We start from the raw sequence: 23,189 nt of genomic DNA on the forward strand, positions 1-23,189 counted from the left end.
GCCAAGACAGAAGCGCCGCCACTATTCTGTCATTTCAAATAAAACTTGCAGATGGCTCCACAGATGAGATCTGGCTAGATTTATTAATAAATATATATATTTACGAGTTTACTGGGACTATCACCACGACAATATGGACGCTTAGAAGAATTACACTATAATCTGTCAAAAGTCTTGTACTTTGAAAAGTTTTTGAGCGTGTTGTTTATTTCCATTTTTTTTTTTTTTTATTTTCTATTATTAAATTAAATATATTAAATTTTATAATTTTAACTAATACAATAAATATATATATATATATATATATTTAAGATGTTGACTGCTGCAGCAAATACTCTGTCCAATAATTCTGGTGGATCATACAGCAATGATCGGCCTTTAGGAGCTAGTGGAGATGCTGAATTGGGTACAGATCCGGCTTCTGGAGGATTTTTTCATTCTGACTACAAAAAGTAAATTCTTTTACAATTTTTTTTTTTTTTTTTTTTTTTTTTTTGTATAAAAATATATTGAAACATTTATTGTACTACTTATTTATAAAATTTTAGACATGAAGATTTGAAACAAATGTTGGATAGTAATAAAGATGGACTTAAATTAGAAGCTATGAAACGTATAATTGGGGTGTGTATACCTATAATTTATCAAACATAATCAGTCGATATAAATATTAATTGTATTAATTATTAATTTTAGATGGTTGCTAAAGGAAGAGATGCGTCAGATTTATTTCCAGCGGTGGTAAAAAATGTTGTGTCGAAAAATATAGAAGTTAAAAAATTAGTTTACGTTTATTTGGTACGTTATGCTGAAGATCAACAGGATTTAGCTCTGTTGTCGATATCAACATTTCAGAGAGCACTGAAAGATCCAAATCAGCTGATAAGAGCCAGTGCATTGAGAGTACTGTCTTCTATACGAGTTTCAATGATTGTTCCTATTGTTATGCTGGCTATTAAAGACTCGGCAAGCGATATGTCACCGTATGTGAGAAAAACTGCTGCTCATGCTATTCCTAAATTGTACTCATTGGATTCCGAGCAAAAAGACGAGTTGATAAGTGTTTTAGAAAAATTATTGTCTGATAAAACAACACTGGTTGTTGGTTCTGCTGTAATGGCCTTTGAAGAAGTTTGTCCAGAACGAATAGATCTTATTCATAAAAATTATCGTAAACTTTGCAATTTACTTGTTGATGTTGATGAATGGGGACAAGTTGTTATTGTAAATATGTTGACACGTTATGCTCGAACACAATTTATTAATCCAAATCTTGATGTAAGTTTTAAAATATTAATAATAATTTTATAATTATAATAATTATTATTATTATTATTTTAGGATATTGAAGAGGATGAAAATCAATCATTTTATGACTCAGATTCAGATTCATCAAATGTAAAAAAAACAAAATTTTCATTAGATGGAGATCATCGTTTATTACTAAGAAATACAAAGCCATTATTACAAAGTCGTAATGCCTCAGTTGTAATGGCTGTTGCTCAATTATATCATCACGTAGCACCTCGTAGTGAAGTTATGATTGCTGCTAAAGCATTAATTAGACTTTTAAGAAATCATCGAGAAGTCCAGAGTATTGTTCTCAACTGTATTGCCAGTATCTCTATTGCAAGAAAGGTAACGTAAGTATTGCGAGTTATACGCAAAACCTATTTTTAATTATTTTAACCTATTTTTAATTCGTTTAAATATACATATTATTTATATATTTTTTTCTAGGGAATGTTTGAACCATTTCTTAAATCATTTTTCGTGAGAACGTCTGATCCAACACATATTAAATTATTAAAATTGGATATATTGACAAATTTAGCTACAGAAACGAGTATAAGTGTTATACTGAGAGAATTTCAAACTTATATATCGAGCAGTGATAAAGAATTTGTTGGTGCAAGTATTCAAGCTATTGGAAGATGTGCCAGTAATATTAAAGAAGTTACTGATACCTGTTTAAATGGATTGGTTTCTTTATTAAGCAATCGTGATGGTAATTATTATTTTTATTTTTTAAAAAATTTTAATAATAATAATAATTATTATTATTATTAATTATTGTAGAAGTTGTAGTGGCAGAGAGTGTTGTTGTTATAAAAAAATTATTACAAACCCAACCAAATGAACACAAAGAAATAATAGCACATATGGCTAAATTAATGGATTTTATAACAGTACCACAGGCTAGAGCGTCAATACTTTGGTTATTGGGTGAATACTCTGATCGGGTCCCAAAAATAGCTCCTGATGTCCTACGTAAAATGGCTAAAAGTTTTATCAATGAAAAAGATATTGTTAAATTACAAATATTAAATTTAGCAGTTAAATTGTGTCTTAATAATCCAGAACAAACAAAATTATTTTGTCAATATGTATTTCAACTTGCTAAATATGATCAAAACTATGATATAAGAGATCGTGCACGTTTTTTACGTTATTTTATATTTGATAATAATGGTGATGATGATGATGATGATGATGATAATGATAATAATGCTAATAATGATAATAATGGTGAAAAAAAATTAGCTAAATATGCTAAAAATATATTTTTTGCTTCAAAACCAGCGCCAACCTTAATGTCACGTTTTAAAGGATCACAATATCAATTGGGTACATTGTCACACTATCTTGATATGCCTTGTGCTGGTTACAGACCATTGCCAGATTTTCCAGAGGTTGCACCAGATCCGTCAGTTAGAGACGTTGCTGAACCAATAGTTACTCATCAACCACGAGAAAAAAGACACAATAGAAAAGATAAAAAAGTCAAAGAAAAATCATTTTACAGTAGTGAAGATGACAGCTCACCCAATCATCAAGGTAACTAATTATTATTTAATTTTATGTATTTATATCGTTTCATTATTTATTGAATTATATATTATTTTTATAGAATCTCAAGATGAATCGTCAGATACTTCATCAAATAAAACAACAGATTCTGATTCAGACAGTAGTTCATCAATCTATAGTTCAGAATCAAATAAATCAAAAGAGCCTATTAAAAAGATTATTAACAATGTAGAGTCTGAAACATCTGACAGTGAATCAGATTCCGATGAATCTAGCTCAGAAAGCGGTAGTAGTGATTCTTCAAGCGACAATAAAGTTAAAAAAATTACTGAACAAAAACTTGGTAATAATAAAAAAGAAAAAATTGTTGAACCAAAACCAAAGAGTAATCTTGATTTGTTACTTGATTTAGACGATGGTAAGTATTTTTTATATTAATTTAATTTAACAATTAATTAATTAATTAATTAATTTAATTACAGTAATACCAATGACACCAGTGATGACACCGAGCTTAGGAGGTTTTCTTACACCAATTAATCAAGTTTCAGCTATAAATTTTAATGTAAATGGGATTACACAAGTATCTGCATTTTTTACACCAACTAAAAGAACAGAACTTGTTAATAAAATAACTGGACGTGGGCTAAGAATAGAATCAAGGTTTACACGATGTCAGCATTTAGTTAATCCAATGTTAGCCAGTGTTGAATTAACATTTATTAATGAAGGCAATGAACCAATTACAAATATAAAAATTGGTAATAAAAATTTACCATCTGGTATGATAATACACGATTTTTCTCCTATTACAATTCTACAACCAAACATGACACTTTCATCGATAATTGGAATTAATTATAACGATTCAACACAACCGGCAAATTTTAACATTGAATACACAATTGGTGATGAAATTCACGCACCTTCTGTTCAATTAAAACCAACTATTGGTGAAATTATACGTGCTGTACAGCTTCCAGAAAATATGTTTATTGTTGAAAAAGATAAATTAAAGGGTATGAATGAACACACCGCTAAATTAATTTTTAATGATAATAAAAAAGAATTGTCGCAAAAAATTATTGAAGCTGCTAATCTTGCAATTGTTTCTAATGAAAATGATTTTATGAGGTAAATTATTGAAATAATATTTATTAAAAATTTATTTATAATTTTAATTGGTCGATTTTATTTTTAGATTTGCTGGAAATACATTGTCATCAAAATCTCTGGTGTTGGTAACTGTTAAATTTTTACAAGATCAACAAATTGAAATAATTGTCAATTGTGAAAAAATGGTTATAGGTTCAATGTTGTTAAGTGAAATTAAAGGATATTTCCCCTTAATTTAATAAAAAGGTAACAAATTATATAAAAACATCTGAAAGTTTATATTATTATATTTAAATGACAAGTGAATTTAAAAAATTATAAAAAATATGTATACTTAAAAAAAAATTTATTAATCAATAATTTATTACTGAAGAAAATTTATTTTTCTTAAATAAATTATAATTATGAGTTTTGCAATTGGTTTCGTAAAATAAACCATATTAATTTAACAGATCCCTCATTACCTCCGTTTTGAATTTCCCAAAAAGATCGTCGATACTCTCTATGTTTAATTAAAAATTTATTCAGTATACGAAGCATACCGTAAGAAATTGGTATTGAAAATCCAATATCTTCATTTGGATAACGTTTAATAATGTCATAAATTATTTCTGATCCCAATCCTTGATTTCGGTATTGAGATCTTATGTAAGCAGTATCTAAAGTTGTCATGGAATATTCATTAATCCGATCAATCTCGGTTCCTAAATAAATAATAATAATAATAATAATTTTAATTTTAATAATTAAAAACTATTTATTATTTTAAATTTTACCTTTTGGTTTAATTGTATAAAATCCAACTGGTTTACTATCGAACCACTTGAGAAATATCTCGTCTTTATCATCCGCATAATCATAAATTGACTCAAATTTGTCTTGACGTGGAGTATCCGATTCTCGATAAATTATTTGACTTAGTATATAATAAATAATTTTATCCTGGACATTGATTACCTATTGGAATAAGTAAAAATAAATTTTTTTTTTTTTTTTCAATACTAACAACTAAAAAACAATAAAATAATAATAATAATAATTATTATTATTATTATTAAATAAATACTTTTTTCCAAGAATTTTCTGTACAACCATTAAATTTTTCATCAATATTAACAACTTTATTATCATTAATAATAGCAATAAAGTTTTTACATAGTTTACAATCAATTCGTTGAATTTTATCATTAATATTATTTAATTTATTAATATCAACCCAATCTTGAGTAAGAGTTGTTTGAAATTTCTTGCACCTTGTTTAGAAAGAAAAAAAAAAAAATAATTGATTTTAAATAAAAAATATTATAAATTATAAATGAAAATACCTTGCGCAAAACATTAGCCCAGTTATTGATAGACTGTTGATAAAAAGTTGTGCATAAACACAAAGATAATTAATCAATAATTGATATTAATTGAGGGCGTAAGATAATCCTTTTCTATTTAAAACCCAAAAATGATATAATAAACAATATTTAGTGTTTCAGCTTATCATAAATAAACTAAGCGCTATCACAGTTATATACAGTTAAATGACAGTATTATATGCGCATCAATCACATTTACAAATGACCTTGACTCGACTCTCTATTAGCTATATGTACATTTTATACTTTTTTATAAACACTCTTCTATTCAACACTCCATAACATATTATATTAATATCAATATAAATCAATATTAAAATAATTAAATTATAATAACAAAATAAATAAGTATAAAAAATAAATTAAATATCGTAATCAATGACAAAATCATCATCGTAATAATCATCTTCGTCCGAGTCATAGTCGAGATAAGCTGCCGGAAAGTCCAGATCGTCATCATCGACATCATCATCATCATCATCATCATCATCATCATCGATAATCATTCCTTGGTATAATTTATTAAAGCACTTTGACTTGGAATCTTGATAATGGAAATAAGGCATGCTTGGATTTAAACGAGTACCACATGTCCAACAGAAAAAGGTGTTGCAGCGACCACAAGTCATTTTATTGCATCCATCGGATTTCTGTATAAATAAAGTAAAAAAATATCCTTTTTATTAAAAACTATTACAATTAGCAATATAAATAAAATACTGACTTCAATGGCTGCGTTGCAATGAGGACAATTACGACTATTGGAATTTATCCAATTTTCTGACATGGTATTTTCAACTAGTGTTTGTAATTGCTTTTTACCATAACGATTTTCCAATTGTTCTTTCATTTTTTGTGTTGCATTTTGATAATCTGAAACTAATTTTTCCTTTTGCGCTGTAAAAATGAAAAAAAAAAAATTATTCTTATTATTAAGTACTATTATAAAATATAATATATAAAAGAAAATACATACCACACAAGACTTTACAAGGTTCAATACCATGATATACCATTTTACAATAAATACAAAAAGTGTATTGACATTCGGGACAGCGAGCCATTTTTTCATTAGGCTCTTTGCTAACAGGATACTGACATTGACGACGAGGACAATAAACTATATCCAGCATAGTGTCCAAAGTAGCACTTAACAACGTTGAATCGTATTTTAAAAATAATTCCGGACTAACAAGTTCTTTTATTTGTCCTGGAGAAATTTCAGAAGTACATTTTTCCTCAGGGCAATTAATATTTTGCACAGCACCGTCATTGATTCTTACTTTAAGATATCCTGTAATGCAATCTTTGCAAAAAATATGTAAACATGGTTTAAATTGTATACAAGATTCACCAGATTTATCCATAAAACAAATATTGCAAGTGTAAAAATTTTTTTTAAATTCAATGCATGCTCTCTCTTCGTTGTAATTAACCAGCATCTCAATAATATTTTTTTCAAAACTGCAGTCAACGACTCCACGTTTATCGAACCTTTTGGAGACTGATTTTTTTTTTCTATCCCGATTATTCTTGCTTTTACTTGCTTTACAATAATTTTTATTATTAAATTGGTCTTTTTTATTGACGTTTAGTTCTTTAGATTTTATACAATTAAGATTTTTCTTATAAAAAGTGTACTGTTTACTCAAGTTTAAATAATCATTTATATTGCAAAAATCCAGTATCTCATTTTGTAAAAATGCAGCCCACGTGAAAATAATTTCCTGAGGTTTGTTTTCATCCCATAATTTATCAAGCATTTTACAGAGTTTTGTCAGATTAAATGGAGTCATCCAGGAACAGTAAAGAGTAAATTCTGGGGCTGATTTATCAGGATAATCTTTTGGTAGTGTCATGTATAATTTAAGCGGTGGTAAATGACCAATTGATAATTTTTCATCAGCCTCATCTGGATTACTATCATCTTTGTAAATTAAGTAATAACCCTCTGGTAAATTTATGAATATTTTCAACGAACACTGGTATTGATCATTGTTTAAATTATAAGAGAATTCTTCATTAGTATAAATACTTTCCAATGCAATTATTTCATCTTTTTGTTGCTCACTAACCATTTTCTAAAATACAAATTAATAAATTATATTTTATTTACTAAATAGGTATACTTATGATAAAAAATTTTTACTCCAATTTATTGGCAACACACGTGTTCTTCAACTTTCAACTGCTGTAGTAGATAAAGCCACTGAAAAATATTTTATATACTATAATTTCATTCAGTATGGTTATTAATATGCAATTATTGCATCATGTACTGTACATTGAGAAATACTTACGATCAAAAATATATACTATAATATAAAAAAATAAAAAAAAAAAAATAAATAAATAAAAAAAAAAAAACGTTCAATTACAGCTTAAAAAATAAATAATAATTTAATTATTAAATTTGTTTGTTCTATTCAGTTCTATACTAATCATCCCGAATATAACAACTGACTGCATCAACATAGAATGTAGTGAGAAAGAGAATTTGCACAGTTATGAGAATATATACCTATAGTAATTACGGAAAAACGGTGATGATCGGAAAGGTTCGGGTTTTTTTTTCTCTCTCTCTCTGTCTCACACTTTTTGGTTGGTTTACAACAGCACGACAGAGTATATAAATAAATACTTATGTATATAGAGTAAGAAAAAACGAAAACTCACGATAATAAATGACTCTTCGAAGCGACTTTAGGGTTAATGCCATAGACGTGACACTCCGATAAGGTATAAATATATACTCTTGCGTGTATGCATCCGTGTTGTGTAAATTTTGTAATGTAGATGTAAGCAGCTGTTACAGCCGGTGAAAATATTTTTTTAAAACAATAAAACATAGATTAAAAAATGGAAGAAAGTGAAAAAACGTGGAAAATGAATTTTTCATTGTATATTAATATATTGATGTCAATATTTGGATTTATTGTAGCAATAATATTGATACCTAGCTTCAAAGATAAATTTATAAAAGCTAACCTATTTGGTATTGATATGAATAAAAGGAACGGTGGTAAAGTGTAAGTATTTATAATAATAATAATAATGATTAATGATTAATGATTAAGAAAAAATGAAAATAAATAAATTATAATTTTAGGCCAGAAGCATTGGGAGTAGTGAGTGGATGTATATTTCTTATAACACTATTTCTTTTTATTCCAATACCATTTACTGATAATATCTTCGATAATTCGACTTTTCCCCACCATGAGGTAATAATATACAGTGTATAGAAAAAAAAAAAAAAAAAAAAAAAATAGTAATAAAATATCTGACTAATTGATATAAATAATAAATAAAAACAGTTTGTTGAGCTGCTGGCAGCCCTCCTGTCTATTTGCTGTATGCTGTTGCTTGGTTTTGTTGATGACGTGATAGATCTTCAGTGGAGATACAAACTTCTTCTACCTACAATAGCTTCGTTACCCTTACTGATGATCTACTATGTTAATTACAATGGAACTTTGATAATAGTACCAAAACCTTTGAGATGTTGGTTCGGGCTGTCAGTTAACTTGGGGCTTATCTATTATGTTTACATGGGTATGCTGGCAGTCTTTTGTACAAATGCTATCAATATATTGGCTGGTATAAATGGCCTTGAAGTAGGACAAAGTCTTGTTATTGCATTGAGTATTATACTTTTTAATATTATTGAATTGACTGGACCACTGTGGAAAGCTCATCAATTTTCACTCTACTTGATGTTACCATATTTTACAACTTCTCTGGCGCTATTCAAATACAATTGGTAAGTCTAAATAAATTACACTAATATAATAATATACTAAATTTATATAAATTTAACATTTTAATTTAATAAAAACATACTTTATAAATTCGTTAGTAATTAATTAATAATAATAATAAGTATATGGAAAATTCAGAGTATGAAGATAAATATCACAGATTTTGAGTATTGCAAATGCATCAATAGTAATCAAGTTTTGCGTAAAAATTATCAACTAACCAGTCATACTTGAATGGATTTGCAATAACAGTTTCTGGTGCAAAGTATGATTCATGTGATTTATAAGCTCTCAGTAAATTTATTTTCCCGTCAATCCAAACCCCACCACCAATAATATCTTCTATAAATGCAACGTCCAAGTTTTTTGTACCATCAGGTACTTTATTTTTGCCCTCACGTTCCAGTAAATTAACAATATTCGCCGGTGATTGACAGTAATGACAGTACCATCCACCATAGTGATTCAAATCACCGATAACTAATCCGAGATTGTCACGTTCACTTGTTTCATCGGATAATTGACTTAAAACTAAGGCATTGCTACGAAAGGCATTGTAAAGAAATCCAACAGTACAAGCACCCACGGTTATGGTAGTTTTTAGTGGATGTCGCCAGAAAAAACCAAATACAGACCATCTTAAACGAAAACCAATGGGCTGTGGCCAACCATCGTATACTTTTAAGAACATCAAAGCTCTTAAATTTAATATTTCTTCACTGTCAGTCATTACGTAGATATCATCATGCTTAATATTTTTAACTTGTACACTTATTTTATCCCAAATAAATTGGGATATTACGCGTTTAGGTTTTCGCGCCGTTTTACCACCACCAGAATTTATATTTATATAAAATATTTTACTCTGGTGGCCTTCTAGAAGACCTTTAGCTAATTTATGTTTAAAATTTTCCTCGGAATTACTATAATCACATATAACAAATAAATCAACTACATTATAGAGTTCCTCCACAATAACTTCGGCAATTGCTGAATTAAAATCATGCACTGAGAATACGTATATCAATCTTCGTGATGTTCTGCGTCTTGTAAGTTTAATATTCTGTTTACTGGCCATTATTGCACGCCAAACAACTTCCGGTTCACCACAATCAACGCCGTGCCATCCTGGTTTACAAATACATCTATCTAATTCAAGTTCATTTTCAGTGTTCTTGATTTTATCGTTATCCAGTCCGTCTTTCCAACAAGCAGTCTGGTTTTTAATTATGAAAAATTCTAAAGTCCGTGTATCCTTTAATTTTATCTCTTCACTAATTGTTAGAGTTGTCGGTTTAGGAATTTTTAATTTTATTTGATTATAAGTAGGCACCTGAAAAAATAAAAAAAAAAATAAAAATTTTAATTTTTTCTTAAAATAATATATTATTTTTATATTAAAAATTACCTGTACGGTTTGAGTATCAATAAAACTAACAGGATTTCTCGTTGTTGATAGATCATACTCGGATTTTGGTGTTGATATTACATAGATCATAACTATAAAGACCTGAAGAACCAACAATGTATATAATAAAATAAGCTTTCCATCCATGCGGTTCTGCATTGCATCTGATTATGAACTCTACTCTCAATATTTTTTTTTTTGTTGTTTTTTTTTTTTTTTTCATTTCATTTCATTTTTTATTTTATTTATTAATTATTCAGCTTATGATTATTATTAATCTTTATGAATCTGTAAATAAATAATAATAATTAAATATATATATATATAATCTTTAGTACAGAGACAGTAAAATATCGATTATTTTGAAGTGGGAAGTTGCCATGCTCCGAAGTTGAAGTCAAAGTACATAATATGATTATATGATAGATAAAAGTACAGATATATCCATCTTAAGAGTAAATTTTATAAATAAAATTAGCCGGCATGACAACGTCATCTAATTGTCATCCCCGTTGGTTACAACTTGGTGATACAAATGACGTCATCGGGTCACCGTCTGAGCGAATGACCTTAATACCCTATACATATTATATTAACGCACACTCACCGGCAAAGTCTTGATCTTTCAGTATTTCTTTACAACTGTTTGTGTTAACTCTCTCCATCGCATGTTGCTCTGTTGTTGTCGTTGTATTATTAATAATTTTTTTTTTATTTTTTAACGATAAAACTTTTAAATAGTCAGTGACAGTTTGACGTACTCCTGGCTGTTGGTGTTACCAATAACTTGGTTAGTGATGACAATGAAATTAATAATAAAAAACCACACCCGGAGTACCCGCCCTATCCTCCAGAGGTTCGTCGTCACATGAGCCGCGTCGAACCACAACCGGAATGTCTAGATCCCGAGAGCGAGATGTTATGTGTAAAGAATCCAAAGACGACAAGCGCGTTCGCGGTGTTTCACCAGCGCATGCGTTCATTTACACACCAAAAAATATTTATTCTCTACTTACTTATATAGTTTATAATGTATATGATTCACTTTTATGGCAACAACCGATGATTCAACAAGCTACACTATTAATCACCATTTCACACTCAAAGAATATTAATTCCAAGGGTTCTTTTTAATTTTTTTTTTTTCCTAATATATGAGGGATTAAAGAAAAATCACGTATATGTATAACTGTAGTTAGTAATAGATATATTTTTAGTTGCGGGGTAGATCAGAACTGCTGCAATCTCAATAGTAACCGCATTTAAAAGGCTCTTCCTACCCATACTCTTTATATTTTTATTTTTTCTTCATACTTAGACTACCCAAGCAAAAACTTTATCCGGCTATTATACTGGGAAGAAACATCTGCTGTGCCGAGAGCTCAAAGAAAAAAATTTTTTTTTTTTTTTTAAGAATCACAGGTGTGTCAGACTCTCTTATTGATCTGACGAATCTTTTTACTTTCTTTTTATATATATAAAAAAAAATCAAAAAAAAATTATATATATTTAAAAAAAAAAATAATAATTTGTATTACAGGTATCCATCGCAAGTATTTGTGGGCGACACATTCTGCTATTTCTCTGGAATGACATTTGCAGTTGTTGGAATAATTGGACATTTCAGTAAAACGGTTTTATTATTTTTTATTCCACAAATTATTAACTTTTTATACAGCGTACCTCAACTCTTTCATCTAGTGCCATGTCCGCGACATCGGTTACCAAGGTCTATATTATTATTATTATTATTATTAATAATTAATACTTACTAATGATCAATATCAATAAACTATTCTAACTGCAATGAACTTGATTAATTTATATAGGTTGAACAGAGAGACTGGCAAGTTAGATCCTAGTGTCACGACATTTCATAAATCCCAATTAAATAAATTGGGTATGTATTTTATTTTATTTTATTTGTATGTATTTTATTTTAATTACTTTTAATTTCAGCTAAATTAATTATGGGACTGCTTCGATTATTTAAATTAGTAAAATGGGAAGAGGATAAAGACGGTGTCGTTATTTGTAATAATTTAACCCTAATAAATTTAGTACTTATTACATTTGGTTCGAGAAAAGAATCAAATTTAACTGCAATTTTATTAATATTCCAGGTAAATAAATTTATTATTAATTTTATAGCTTAACTGATAAATTATTTATTTATTTATTTATATTACACTAGGTGATTTGTACAGCTGTCGCATTTTCAATAAGATATCCTTTGGCTTCACTATTTTACGACGTATAAATTATAATTAACATGCTTATATTCCATGATGACATTCATCAAACCACCAAATAATTAAACTAGTCTAATTGTATAGACTTAGATATACTCTAATTGAATATATATATATATATTTCTGATTAAAAAAAAAAAAAAAAAAAAAGTTTTCGATAAAGGATTATAATTGTATTTATTTTTTATTAAGTCAAATAATTAGTTAACATTGTAATAATAATAATTAAAAAAAAAAAAAGGCAATTTGTACAGTGCGAGACTACTCAGATTTTATAAGCGTATAATAAACACTATATAATTTTACAATTGTCAATAATTATTTATTATTTTCTCCATTTGAATAAAGCAACAAACATATATATTAAATTTGCAATCAAAAATAATAATAATAAACGGATTAAATGAATGTTTATTTCAATAATTTGGAGGCACTTGTAAAAGTAGCAGTCGATTCATACCTACATGAATCAATAATCTTTTTCCAATTGATACTTTTAATAAATGTTTAATTTTAAATAACTTTTGCCTTCAATGTCATAATAATTAACCTTTACTTTTGAATTAATAGGTATTGAAATTCATTAAAAAATGCAATTTTATATTTTATAATTCTTACATAGTCGATGATGATGATGATAATAATAATAGTTAAATTGAAATTAAACTCTTGAATTTTATTACGACATTACACCTGACATACCCAATAATGAGTTAGCACCCAATCTTTGACTGACCTTGAGTTGAGCCCTCGCAGCGTCTTGGAGACTAAATATGTGAGTAAGTTCCAAGGCTGTTCGGGCCAATTCCAATGCTTTATCAAATAATTCAATAGCTTCTTTTAAATTTCCTCTGTAATCAATAATCAATAATTAATAATTAATAATAAATATTATATTTATATTTAATTTAAATAAATTAATAAAATTTTTACCGTTGAACTTGAATTGTTCCCAAAGTTTCATATCCAAATTCACATTTTTTATCCAACTCAAGGGCTTTGTTGATGTACTCAACAGCCTTTTCAACATTTCCAGTCCATTGTAATTGAAGTAAACCTCTATGTACACGGATAGTTGCATTTGATGGATCTTTTTCAATAGCCTTAGCAAAGTACTCATCAGCTTTATCGTAAGATTGTGAATCACACAGCATCTAAAGTTAATTTATTAAATTATTTTATTTAAAGTATGATAATTAAAAAAAAATAAAATAATAATTACTTGAGCATATAACGTATAACATTCACAGCAATCTGGGAATAATTCAAAAGCACGTTCAAATTCTTTAATCGCAGAATCAATTTTTGTAGTTGATCGGGATATAGCGGCGTATCGGTAATCCATGTAACATTTTTGAGCAAATGCGATTCCAGAATTTGGATTCAAGTCCAATGCTTTCTGTGAATCATATGTCGCCTCGATAACTTTGTCCAACAACAAGTTTACTTGCCCACGGTGATGGTAAATATCACCACACTCGGTGTCTATGACAAGAGCTGCTTCAAAGTCCTCGAAACATTTATCTGGGTTTTCCAACTGCATACTCATAGTTGCTTTTTTAATTAATGCATTTACTTTTACTGATTTCGGCGCTTCATCGTTATTTATCACTGTGTTTAAATCCTTTATCGCGTCTTGGTGTTGGCCAAGCAATAAATAAAAGGTACCACGAAGAAGATGTAATTTGAATTTAACTTGAATGTCTTTTGAATCCCAGCTTTCTATTTTTGATGTACATATTTCAATTATATCGTCATACTTTTCTTCTTTAAATAACTGAATAACTTCCGCTAAATCTCTATAAAACAAAAAAATTAAGATTAATTAAAAAAATAAGGTAATTACTATTACTAATAAAATACATATTATATATTTAAAACATACTTATTGTCATTGTCACTAGCGTCATCCGAAAAAATAGGATCACTTTTAAATGAACTAAAGTATGTCTTTATAAAATGTTTACTAGGCATTACAAGACTTCTGTTTTTCATATGTTTGTGAGCGTGTTGTTTTCCTACAGATAAATAATTATTATTTTTATATTAAAAAATATCATTTATAAAAATAATTTACCCAATTCTTTTAATACTCTGTCAGCCATCAAAAGCGTTGACTGACTCATAAATCTTTCAAGAATACACGCAGCAGTAACATCTTCAAGTGCAAGTTCCAATTCATTGGTTTTCTCCATAACACGTGCTCTTCTTAACAAAGCTTTAGTGTATGTTGGATTAAGTTCCAGTGCTTTTGTACAATCATCTTTTACCGCATCATAATTTTCCTAATAAGTCAAAAAAAAAAAAAATATAAATTAAAATAAAATTTTTTAAACAATATTATATATAAAAAATAATAATAATTACCAGCGCATCATGAGCAGCAGCTCTATTTTGATAATTTTTAGCCAATTCAGTATGTTGATCATCCGGACAGGTCTCGATAGCTTTATTGTAATATGAAATAGCTTCGTCATACTTTCCAGCACCAAAAGCTTGATTTCCAAGGGTCTTGAATCGCTGAGCCTTGGCTATTGGAGTCTAAATTTATTAGACACAGAGTGTTAATAACATATAATGACAAATAAATGACTCACTAGTTTAGTAATAAATAAATAAATAACCTCTGGCTTTTGAATACTTTTGGCTAAAGTATCACCATCAATGGATATTTGTTTTTCAGTCCCTACACCGTTTGATTTTCTAGAATTTTTCGATTTTTCTTGAGTTGTATTTTTATAATAAATATACCCTAGTCCTAGTGCTACCGGTCCTCCTACTGCCAAAGCAAGTTGCCATTTTGGCAGCCAACCACTTATTGAACTACTCGCACTGCTTGCAACCGGCATTCTTTATATTTTTATATTTATTTTATTATTTTATTAACCCCCCAGACCCCTTTTTACCACAGATTTTTAAATTCAATAAAATAATTTGGAAATTGTGTTGAAAGCTTTTAAGATATTTAATAAAACTATCTGTCTGACTGGTATTGCACAAACTAGATTACGAAAGGCGCGAATCAGTCTCAACACCTGAACGTTTTTTACAAGGATTATCGTCAACGTCAACCATGTGAGTGCTCATATAGTAAGCATATATATCTATCATCTACTTCTTGTACTTTTATGTATGTATAATCCAGATAATAAAGCCCCAACACGGAACTCCGTAAAACTTGGAAAAATATTTTTCATAAATCCGGTACTTTATTTTATTAATTTATTTTTTTCATTTAATCTACTTTAAAAAAAAATTTTTATTTTTTTTTTTTTATCTCTTTTTAATGATAACTTTTGACTTTTAGATTTATATGTTTGTTTTATTTCACTTTTATGTTTGACTGTTTGAGAGAGTTGAGTGTCAAGTGTACTTATATATATATGTGTATTTGTGGCTGAGATAAAAAAAAGGAATTTGAAATTTTTATTGGTTAGAAAGAGAGGAATACTTGGAAAGGAAAATGTTATAATAAGTGAAACGGTGGAATTGAAAAACAGAAAACAGCTGATGCTGATGTGGTTGAAAATTGAAAAAGAGATGGCAACAGATTCATTCTCTTATTTGCTCTTATTCTCATATCAATTATATAGTAAATCACAAATCAGCTTTGTTTTGATTAACAAATAAAATAAATTTTATTATTATTTTTCAACACAAAAGTGTTTTACATAAGTACACTCAACAAATTAAAATATGTCGACTAAGTCATCCGTAGATTTAAGAGGCGAATTAGCTGAGCTTGTTAAGCGAAAAGCTGAAATAGCTGTAAGTTTTTTATTTTACAGTTTTTTTTTTTTTTTTTAACAATTATCCTAAAATAAATATATATTTTAGAAATGAAAAATGATGATCCCATTAATTGTAAATAATTTATAATTATTTTGAATGTTTTGACACTAAGAATATAGAGTTTGTATTATGATTGAATTTAAGGTTAAGTTCGATAATTTAACTTTTTATTTTTAAATTTAATAATTAATTATTTTTATTTATTTCAGGACACCCTGGCGAATTTAGAAAGACAAATATATGCTTTTGAAGGTAGTTATCTTGAAGATACACAATTATATGGTAACATTATACGAGGATGGGACAGATACTTAGCTAGCAATAAAAATACAAATAGTAAAGCTGATAAAAGAAATAGAAAATTTAAAGAAGCTGAAAGATTATTTTCTAAATCATCAATAACGTCCATGGCTGTAAGTATATCTATAAATAAAAATTTATTTATTAATAAAAAAAAAAAGTTTATAATTTGATTGTTTATTTATATTTCAGGCTGTAAGTGGTTTGGTAGAAAATACCCAAGAAAAAAGTAAGGATTTGAATGGATATTCATGATTATTGATTATATTGCATTAACATTTATTGAAAATTAAGTAGCACATCTTTTTCTTTTCATAAATTTATTCTTTCTGCCAAGTTCAATTGTTATTTAAGTTTAAAGTAATCTAGATAATTTTCAAAATTACTACATAGTCTATCATTGAGCATGTTCGCTAATTATTTATTTATTTATTTATTTTTTTTTTTTTTGTTTGTTTGTTTTCGTTTCATTAAATTGTAAATATATATTTAAAAAAAATTATATTTATGGCTATAAGTTCTGTCTTTACTTCTGTCTTTTCACATTTATTGTACATAAATTATATAAATCAATATTTTTCAACTATTATCATTATTATTATTATTATTTTAATTTTAATTTTAATGCACATAATTTTAAATGAGCGAATGATTGAATGTTCTAAATAGAAATATCTAAATAGTGATTGAGCGATATTGTTTAGTACGGTTAATTAGAGGGTACCTTATTTTAGTTGAACGATACAGTGAGTCAGAATCACAGCTTGGAAACAGCGGTAGTGAAGACAACTGCAACTATAACAATTCTAGTGTGGTAACATCGGGTAATAGCAAAGACTCAAGTGGAAAGAATCACACGTCCATACAATCTGGATATTTACAAAACAACGGTACATTGAGTAACAACGATGCCAATGTTACATTTACAAATGGTCCATTGTCAAATGGTAGTCTAGAACATATTTCCACACCCGCTAAAGATGGACATACCAATAGCAAAGAAGCTAGTAAAAATAGATCATCCAACAGCGCTAAGAAAAATAATAATAAAAGATCTCGAAATAGATAATTTATTAAATATCATTTTAACATTAATCATCATCATTCATCTTTTACTTAATTAATTAATTAATTAATGATTACATAAAATTCACGACATGCGTACAAATTTAAACATTCATCAAATTTACCAAGTATTACTTTTTTAAACATGATAAAATAATTATTTTAAAGCGTGATTTAAAATAAGTTATAACATTTTTTGTATTGAAATAAATTCTGATATTTACAACTAATAGTTAACTTTTAAATGAATAATATTTTTTTTACCGAAGGAATTAATTAGGTTTGTGGAAATTTGGTGGTAAGCTTTTGGTAACCACGGCGTTAAATCCATTTTTATCGTCTGCTGTATAAGTTACTGTACGAATAGATCCATCGGCTTCGACTACCGAGTACTCACCACGTACAGCATCACCGTTTCTTTCTTCCCAAGCTGACTTTGAGTCACCCGTATAACCGTCAGTTACGCCGTAATTAAATGAGTACATTGGATAATCCTTAAAATAATCTATTATTTATTATTATTATTATTATTATTATTATTATTAATTTTTAATTAATTATTAGTATTACCATGTAATCGACTTTAGGTTGTTTGCGCCGAGTTTTTTTGTCAGATGATTTGGAAATAGGCGGAGTGACATAAATAATTGGTGGATATTTGGGTATTGTTGTCAACGATGCGGGTTTTAATAATTTATAAACTGACTGTTCTTTATACGGCCAATTATATCTAAAATTAAATAGATAGTTGATAATAATTTATAATAAAAATTATTATATTTTATAGTTATTAATTACCTCTGAGTAATACTAAATTCAACATTGGTAAAAAGCCATCCAATAAATATTAATATCTAAAATAATATAAAAAAATAATTTTTTCTTTATTTAATTGTTATAATTATAAAATACTTACATGTAAAATTGACATGGTGAATTTATTAAATATAATAATTTAAGAATACGAAACGTCAACAGCGTGTCTTTTGTTAAAACTATCATCAAAGTATCTGAAAATGTGTTCTTTATATACTTAGACTCACATTCTCTTTTTATTAGATCTATAGGGGAGTAAATAATTATCGAAAGAGTATCTTGATTTAGTTTTAAATTCAGATCGTGACTACGGTGAAATTCATAAAATAATATTATCACTATTATAAGTAACTATTGCGTTGACTTTATAATATAATATAGTTTCAATCGACGTTATGTAAAATTTATTACAAGACTAATTGTTTTCTTGATTTGTAAAATTAGCAATTAAAATCAACTTTCGATAGTAAAATAAAAACAAATAAAATTTTATTTTCTGATGATAAAAAATTGATTATTGATAAGTAGCAGGTATGAGATTAACGATCAAAGTCTAAATATAAATAAACATTTGACTAATATTAATAATAACAAACGTTTGAAAAATAGTTTTTTCAATAAAAATCAATGTCATATAGATTATTTTCTTAGTCACAAGCTTATAAACGGAATAATATTTACTATTTACTTTTATCATAATCAGACAGTTCTTCTGCTTCTTTTCCTCCCCATATTTTGTTATATTTAATTAATATTTTAACTATTTTATTTCTTTCCATTAGATATCTAAAAATTATAAAAATTATCATTCGTTTGTATAAGACTATAAATTATTATTAATGATTTAATGTATTGAGGATATATATCCAGTAGCATATTAAAAGATGTATATATGTCTCAGAGCTATCAGTGATTGTTTGACATTTGATCTACAGTGTCAGATCTTGGAGTTCGCGGACGTTTAATTGAACCCTTGAAAAGTTGTGTCGGCGTTATGTTAGTTACGTCTAATTCTAATCAGACATTAATTGAAGATGCTGTTACATCAGTAACCGGTAAGACGTTAAGACGTGAAAAAGTAATCATTGATTTATGGATTGAGGTACGTGGTTTTTATTATTTATATTTACTTTTAAGAGTGAAAGGTGTGTAGGAGTAAGAAGTTAATAAATAAGAATAAAAGATAAAAGCAGAGTTTAAGTTTTAGCAAATAGACACTAGACTTTCACCTTGAATTATATGCGTTGTTTATTGACAGAAAATAAATGACATTACTTTATTCTGTTAAGAATAATTTTTTTTTTTTTATTTTGTTCTTATATATTTATGATAGATATAGAAGTATTTATAGATAACGGTCTCGACTGGTTAATACAAATAGACTGTAGAGGTTTGATATAATTTGACAGTTGTGTTAAATAATAAATAATAATAATAATAATAATCTATAAATGATGATCATTAGGACGTCGTCAATTGGATGACTTAAATATATTATATTTAATTGTTTGTATTTATTTATTTTTTCAATAATAATAGACATAAAAAATAAAATAATTGCAATAGTTACCTTGGATACAGTGGATTATATTGGACACCCGTTGAGCGTTGTAGAATTATTGAGACATTATAGAGAGCACTTAAACTTTTCATATAATACCATCATTACATTACACTTGTTTATCAATCCTTCAGTTATAAAATGTAGGACAATAAATGTCGATGCATTAAATTATTAAAATATAAATATTTCAGAAAAATAGATTAATTGGTAATAAAAAATAATTAGTTGTTGGTGTTATTTTAAAAATTCATGAAATGCGCGGGCGCAAATATATTACTCGGAATTCCAGAAGATGATTCAGGAAGCTCCAAGTACTTACCGCAGTGTTACCGCGCAAATCAATCGTCACAGGTACGGTCACCTTAATACCCTAATACCATAACAAAATTCAAAAAATTAATAACACGAGTACCTTTAATTATTTATTTATTTTAGATGAAATTAAAGAAGAAAAATTATATTTTTTTATTATATTTGATAATGATAATTGTAATATAAATAATTAAATTTGAAAGTCAAGGTGATAAATATTTAGTAAGAAGTATGCTAGTTTAATATCAACGTACTCTTTAATTCGATTGATATTTCCGGATTTTACAATAAACAAACTCCCAGTTAGTGTGGTAAATATTTATAATTGATCAGTGATCAGTGATCAGTGATCAGATCTTGGCTTTATGCAGTAAAGTTTGTGAATTCCGCTTGTGATTATAATTACCATACGTATAATACATTCAATATAATTATTGATAAATTGGTTTATTTATTTAAAGCAGTTGGAAATGAGTTGATGTAGAGAAGAAGAAAAAATGGCAGAACACGTGAACGAAACGAAATTTATCCCACCGATTTCAGAATCAGAATCAGAATCAGAATCAGAATTGCCTGTTGACATGCAATTCAACGAAGGACATTTACTGAGTATCATAACTTACAGCGTCTTGATGGTGATATCAATTGCCGGGAACACCACTGTTCTAGTCCTAATTTTTGAACGACGTAAAACTCATAAGTCTCGAATCAACACAATGTTAATGCATTTGGCCATTGCCGATTTATTGGTAAATCATTTTTCACAATTATTTATTATATTTATTAATTTAAATTATAACGAGATCAAGGTTAAAAATTTCAGGTAACTTTGTTGATGATGCCGCTCGAAATTGGATGGGCGGCGACAGTTTCTTGGCGTGCCGGAGATTTAATGTGTCGTGTTATGGCCTTTTTTCGTGTTTTTGGTCTTTATTTGTCTTCATTCATACTTATCTGTATAAGTATTGACAGGTAATTATATATAATTACAAAAATATATGTATATTTACAAACGTTAAATTAAATTATTATTAAAAGGTATTATGCAGTTTTGAAACCAATGCAATTAATAAATATTGATAGAAGAGAAAGAATAATGTTGATAGGAGCTTGGATCGGTGCAGTTTTGTGTTCAGCGCCTCAGGTAATTTATTTTTTAATTATTGAAATTGATATATGTATTAATTAACTTAAAATTGCAGATGATTGTATTTCACGTTCAAAGACATCCAAAATTTATTTGGTACGAGCAATGTATTACTTATCATTTTTTAACTCCAAATGTAACTGAAGAAGTTGGATACTCTGTTTTTTCAATGGTTATGATGTACTGTTTACCCTTGGTAGTAATTATCTATACATACTCCAGCATTTTAATTGAAATATACAGTAAAACAAGAGAAAATTCTAAAGGTAATTGTTTTTATTTTAATTTTTATAACTTTTTATGTTAAAAATGAATATTTTTTCTAGACAAAATACGTAGATCATCGATTGGATTTTTGGGACGTGCTAAAATACGAACATTAAAAATGACAATTATCATTGTCGCCGTATTCTTTATCTGCTGGACACCTTATTACATAATAAGTACATGGTAACTATTTTAATAAATTATTTATGTAAATAAAATAATTAAGCTAACAGATAAATAAAATTTAGGTACTGGATTGACAGAGAAAGCTTTTATAAACTAGATCTAAAAATTCAAAGAGGACTTTTTCTATTTGCCTGTACCAATTCATGTATGAATCCCATTGTTTATGGAGCATTTAATATTCGTCAGAATACTCAAGTATGTTGGATACTTATTTTTAATTCACAAATTACATTATTTATTTTATTTATTATTCATTATTATTTTAATCCAGAGAACAGTACGAGCTCCTACTATAGAGACACGAATTACACCATTTACTTTGTCAGTCAAGCTCATCGAGAACAAATAAATATTTATTATTTTATTTTATTTTATTTATTATTTATTAAAGATTATTTATATTTAATATTTGTTTTATTTACTACGCACAGTATTTATTTATTTTATTTTTTTAATAAAATAATTGTTAATAAAATTTATTTATAGGTAATAACAACAACAACAACAACAACAACAACAACAACAACAACAACTCGAAGGATTGTAACGGTAGACAAAAAGAAGCAAAAAAAATCTCAAGTTATTTGTCGTGTATCGTGGCATCAAAATCTTTCAGATTTAACGCAATCATCTTGTCCCTGATAAAAAAAAAAAAAAAAAAAAAAAAAAAAAGTATTGAGACAAAGAAAAAAGTATTGAAAAGTATTGGTTTTCTAGTCAATCCAATACTTTTTTTTATTCAGGGGTACTAATAACAATGATATTAATTTAGATATTGTCAACTGTTGATACATAAATGAATAAAATTTACCGAAGTTTTTATTAATGTTTTCTTATCGTCATCACCGATCTTGGATTTTAGAATAAGATGATTTTTCTTACAAGTATCAGAAACTTTCATTTTATTTCGTCATATACTTTTATTCTAAAAAAATAATTTTTAAACTCATTAACAGCTGGATTAAAAAAAAACAACTATAATTATTTATAATAGACAGTTACATATCGTAGGAAGAACTACTTCC

General features: G+C 27.4%; 9 protein-coding genes across 15 annotated transcripts; 4 read left to right on the forward strand and 5 right to left on the reverse strand.

Moving 5' to 3' along the window:
- Nucleotides 1-113: 113 nt before the first annotated feature.
- Nucleotides 114-4,192, forward strand: LOC123259830 (AP-3 complex subunit beta-2). Its single transcript, XM_044720571.1, has 9 exons — nt 114-452; nt 549-624; nt 697-1,278; nt 1,342-1,638; nt 1,741-2,008; nt 2,080-2,838; nt 2,912-3,229; nt 3,294-3,945; nt 4,013-4,192. The coding sequence occupies exons 1-9, from the start codon at nt 313-315 to the stop codon at nt 4,164-4,166; spliced, it is 3,246 nt and encodes a 1,081-aa protein (XP_044576506.1). The 5' UTR covers nt 114-312; the 3' UTR covers nt 4,167-4,192.
- LOC123259850 (cuticle protein 19-like) lies at nt 3,273-20,276 on the reverse strand. 2 transcript variants are annotated; one of them, XM_044720600.1, is made up of 5 exons: nt 18,789-19,109; nt 18,671-18,726; nt 18,443-18,602; nt 18,140-18,366; nt 3,273-3,289 (listed from the first exon to the last, which is right to left on the reverse strand). In XM_044720600.1, the coding sequence occupies exons 1-4, from the start codon at nt 18,801-18,803 to the stop codon at nt 18,145-18,147; spliced, it is 453 nt and encodes a 150-aa protein (XP_044576535.1). In that variant the 5' UTR covers nt 18,804-19,109; the 3' UTR covers nt 3,273-3,289; nt 18,140-18,144. The 2 variants fall into 2 exon arrangements, with proteins under 2 accessions (XP_044576535.1, XP_044576536.1); XM_044720601.1 differs by lacking the exon at nt 3,273-3,289 and adding an exon at nt 20,259-20,276 and having other exon boundaries at nt 18,046-18,366; nt 18,789-18,882.
- Nucleotides 4,259-5,361, reverse strand: LOC123259846 (soluble lamin-associated protein of 75 kDa-like). The gene is made up of 4 exons (XM_044720595.1): nt 5,253-5,361; nt 4,994-5,180; nt 4,704-4,884; nt 4,259-4,631 (listed from the first exon to the last, which is right to left on the reverse strand). Exons 1-4 carry the CDS (start codon nt 5,264-5,266, stop codon nt 4,330-4,332), a joined length of 684 nt encoding a protein of 227 aa, XP_044576530.1. The 5' UTR covers nt 5,267-5,361; the 3' UTR covers nt 4,259-4,329.
- LOC123259837 (E3 ubiquitin-protein ligase RNF14-like) lies at nt 5,347-22,171 on the reverse strand. Of its 6 annotated transcripts, XM_044720581.1 has the most exons (5): nt 7,595-7,610; nt 7,444-7,503; nt 6,271-7,375; nt 6,019-6,191; nt 5,347-5,944 (listed from the first exon to the last, which is right to left on the reverse strand). In XM_044720581.1, exons 3-5 carry the CDS (start codon nt 7,370-7,372, stop codon nt 5,657-5,659), a joined length of 1,563 nt encoding a protein of 520 aa, XP_044576516.1. In that variant the 5' UTR covers nt 7,373-7,375; nt 7,444-7,503; nt 7,595-7,610; the 3' UTR covers nt 5,347-5,656. The 6 variants fall into 6 exon arrangements, with proteins under 6 accessions (XP_044576516.1, XP_044576521.1, XP_044576520.1 ...); XM_044720586.1 differs by lacking the exons at nt 7,444-7,503; nt 7,595-7,610 and adding an exon at nt 22,167-22,171; XM_044720585.1 differs by lacking the exon at nt 7,444-7,503 and having other exon boundaries at nt 7,595-7,613.
- Nucleotides 7,955-13,027, forward strand: LOC123259842 (UDP-N-acetylglucosamine--dolichyl-phosphate N-acetylglucosaminephosphotransferase). Its single transcript, XM_044720590.1, has 7 exons — nt 7,955-8,323; nt 8,404-8,518; nt 8,612-9,057; nt 12,004-12,192; nt 12,293-12,363; nt 12,423-12,586; nt 12,658-13,027. Exons 1-7 carry the CDS (start codon nt 8,154-8,156, stop codon nt 12,721-12,723), a joined length of 1,221 nt encoding a protein of 406 aa, XP_044576525.1. The 5' UTR covers nt 7,955-8,153; the 3' UTR covers nt 12,724-13,027.
- On the reverse strand, nt 9,175-10,651 carry LOC123259841 (beta-1,4-mannosyl-glycoprotein 4-beta-N-acetylglucosaminyltransferase). Its single transcript, XM_044720589.1, has 2 exons — nt 10,464-10,651; nt 9,175-10,388 (listed from the first exon to the last, which is right to left on the reverse strand). Exons 1-2 carry the CDS (start codon nt 10,620-10,622, stop codon nt 9,237-9,239), a joined length of 1,311 nt encoding a protein of 436 aa, XP_044576524.1. The 5' UTR covers nt 10,623-10,651; the 3' UTR covers nt 9,175-9,236.
- Nucleotides 13,371-15,779, reverse strand: LOC123259835 (mitochondrial import receptor subunit TOM70). The gene is made up of 7 exons (XM_044720577.1): nt 15,340-15,779; nt 15,083-15,256; nt 14,793-15,000; nt 14,601-14,733; nt 13,938-14,514; nt 13,649-13,869; nt 13,371-13,566 (listed from the first exon to the last, which is right to left on the reverse strand). Exons 1-7 carry the CDS (start codon nt 15,562-15,564, stop codon nt 13,395-13,397), a joined length of 1,710 nt encoding a protein of 569 aa, XP_044576512.1. The 5' UTR covers nt 15,565-15,779; the 3' UTR covers nt 13,371-13,394.
- Nucleotides 16,268-17,891, forward strand: LOC123259847 (chromatin modification-related protein MEAF6). The gene is made up of 4 exons (XM_044720596.1): nt 16,268-16,483; nt 16,717-16,920; nt 17,000-17,036; nt 17,542-17,891. The coding sequence occupies exons 1-4, from the start codon at nt 16,412-16,414 to the stop codon at nt 17,874-17,876; spliced, it is 648 nt and encodes a 215-aa protein (XP_044576531.1). The 5' UTR covers nt 16,268-16,411; the 3' UTR covers nt 17,877-17,891.
- Nucleotides 19,580-22,570, forward strand: LOC123259843 (gonadotropin-releasing hormone II receptor-like). The gene is made up of 8 exons (XM_044720592.1): nt 19,580-19,790; nt 21,026-21,313; nt 21,388-21,536; nt 21,603-21,708; nt 21,767-21,977; nt 22,038-22,161; nt 22,227-22,359; nt 22,436-22,570. Exons 2-8 carry the CDS (start codon nt 21,062-21,064, stop codon nt 22,511-22,513), a joined length of 1,053 nt encoding a protein of 350 aa, XP_044576527.1. The 5' UTR covers nt 19,580-19,790; nt 21,026-21,061; the 3' UTR covers nt 22,514-22,570.
- The last annotated feature ends 619 nt before the right edge of the window (nt 22,571-23,189 follow it).

Source organism: Cotesia glomerata, linkage group LG2 (genome assembly GCF_020080835.1).
Source record: "Cotesia glomerata isolate CgM1 linkage group LG2, MPM_Cglom_v2.3, whole genome shotgun sequence".
Taxonomy (NCBI): domain Eukaryota; kingdom Metazoa; phylum Arthropoda; class Insecta; order Hymenoptera; family Braconidae; genus Cotesia; species Cotesia glomerata.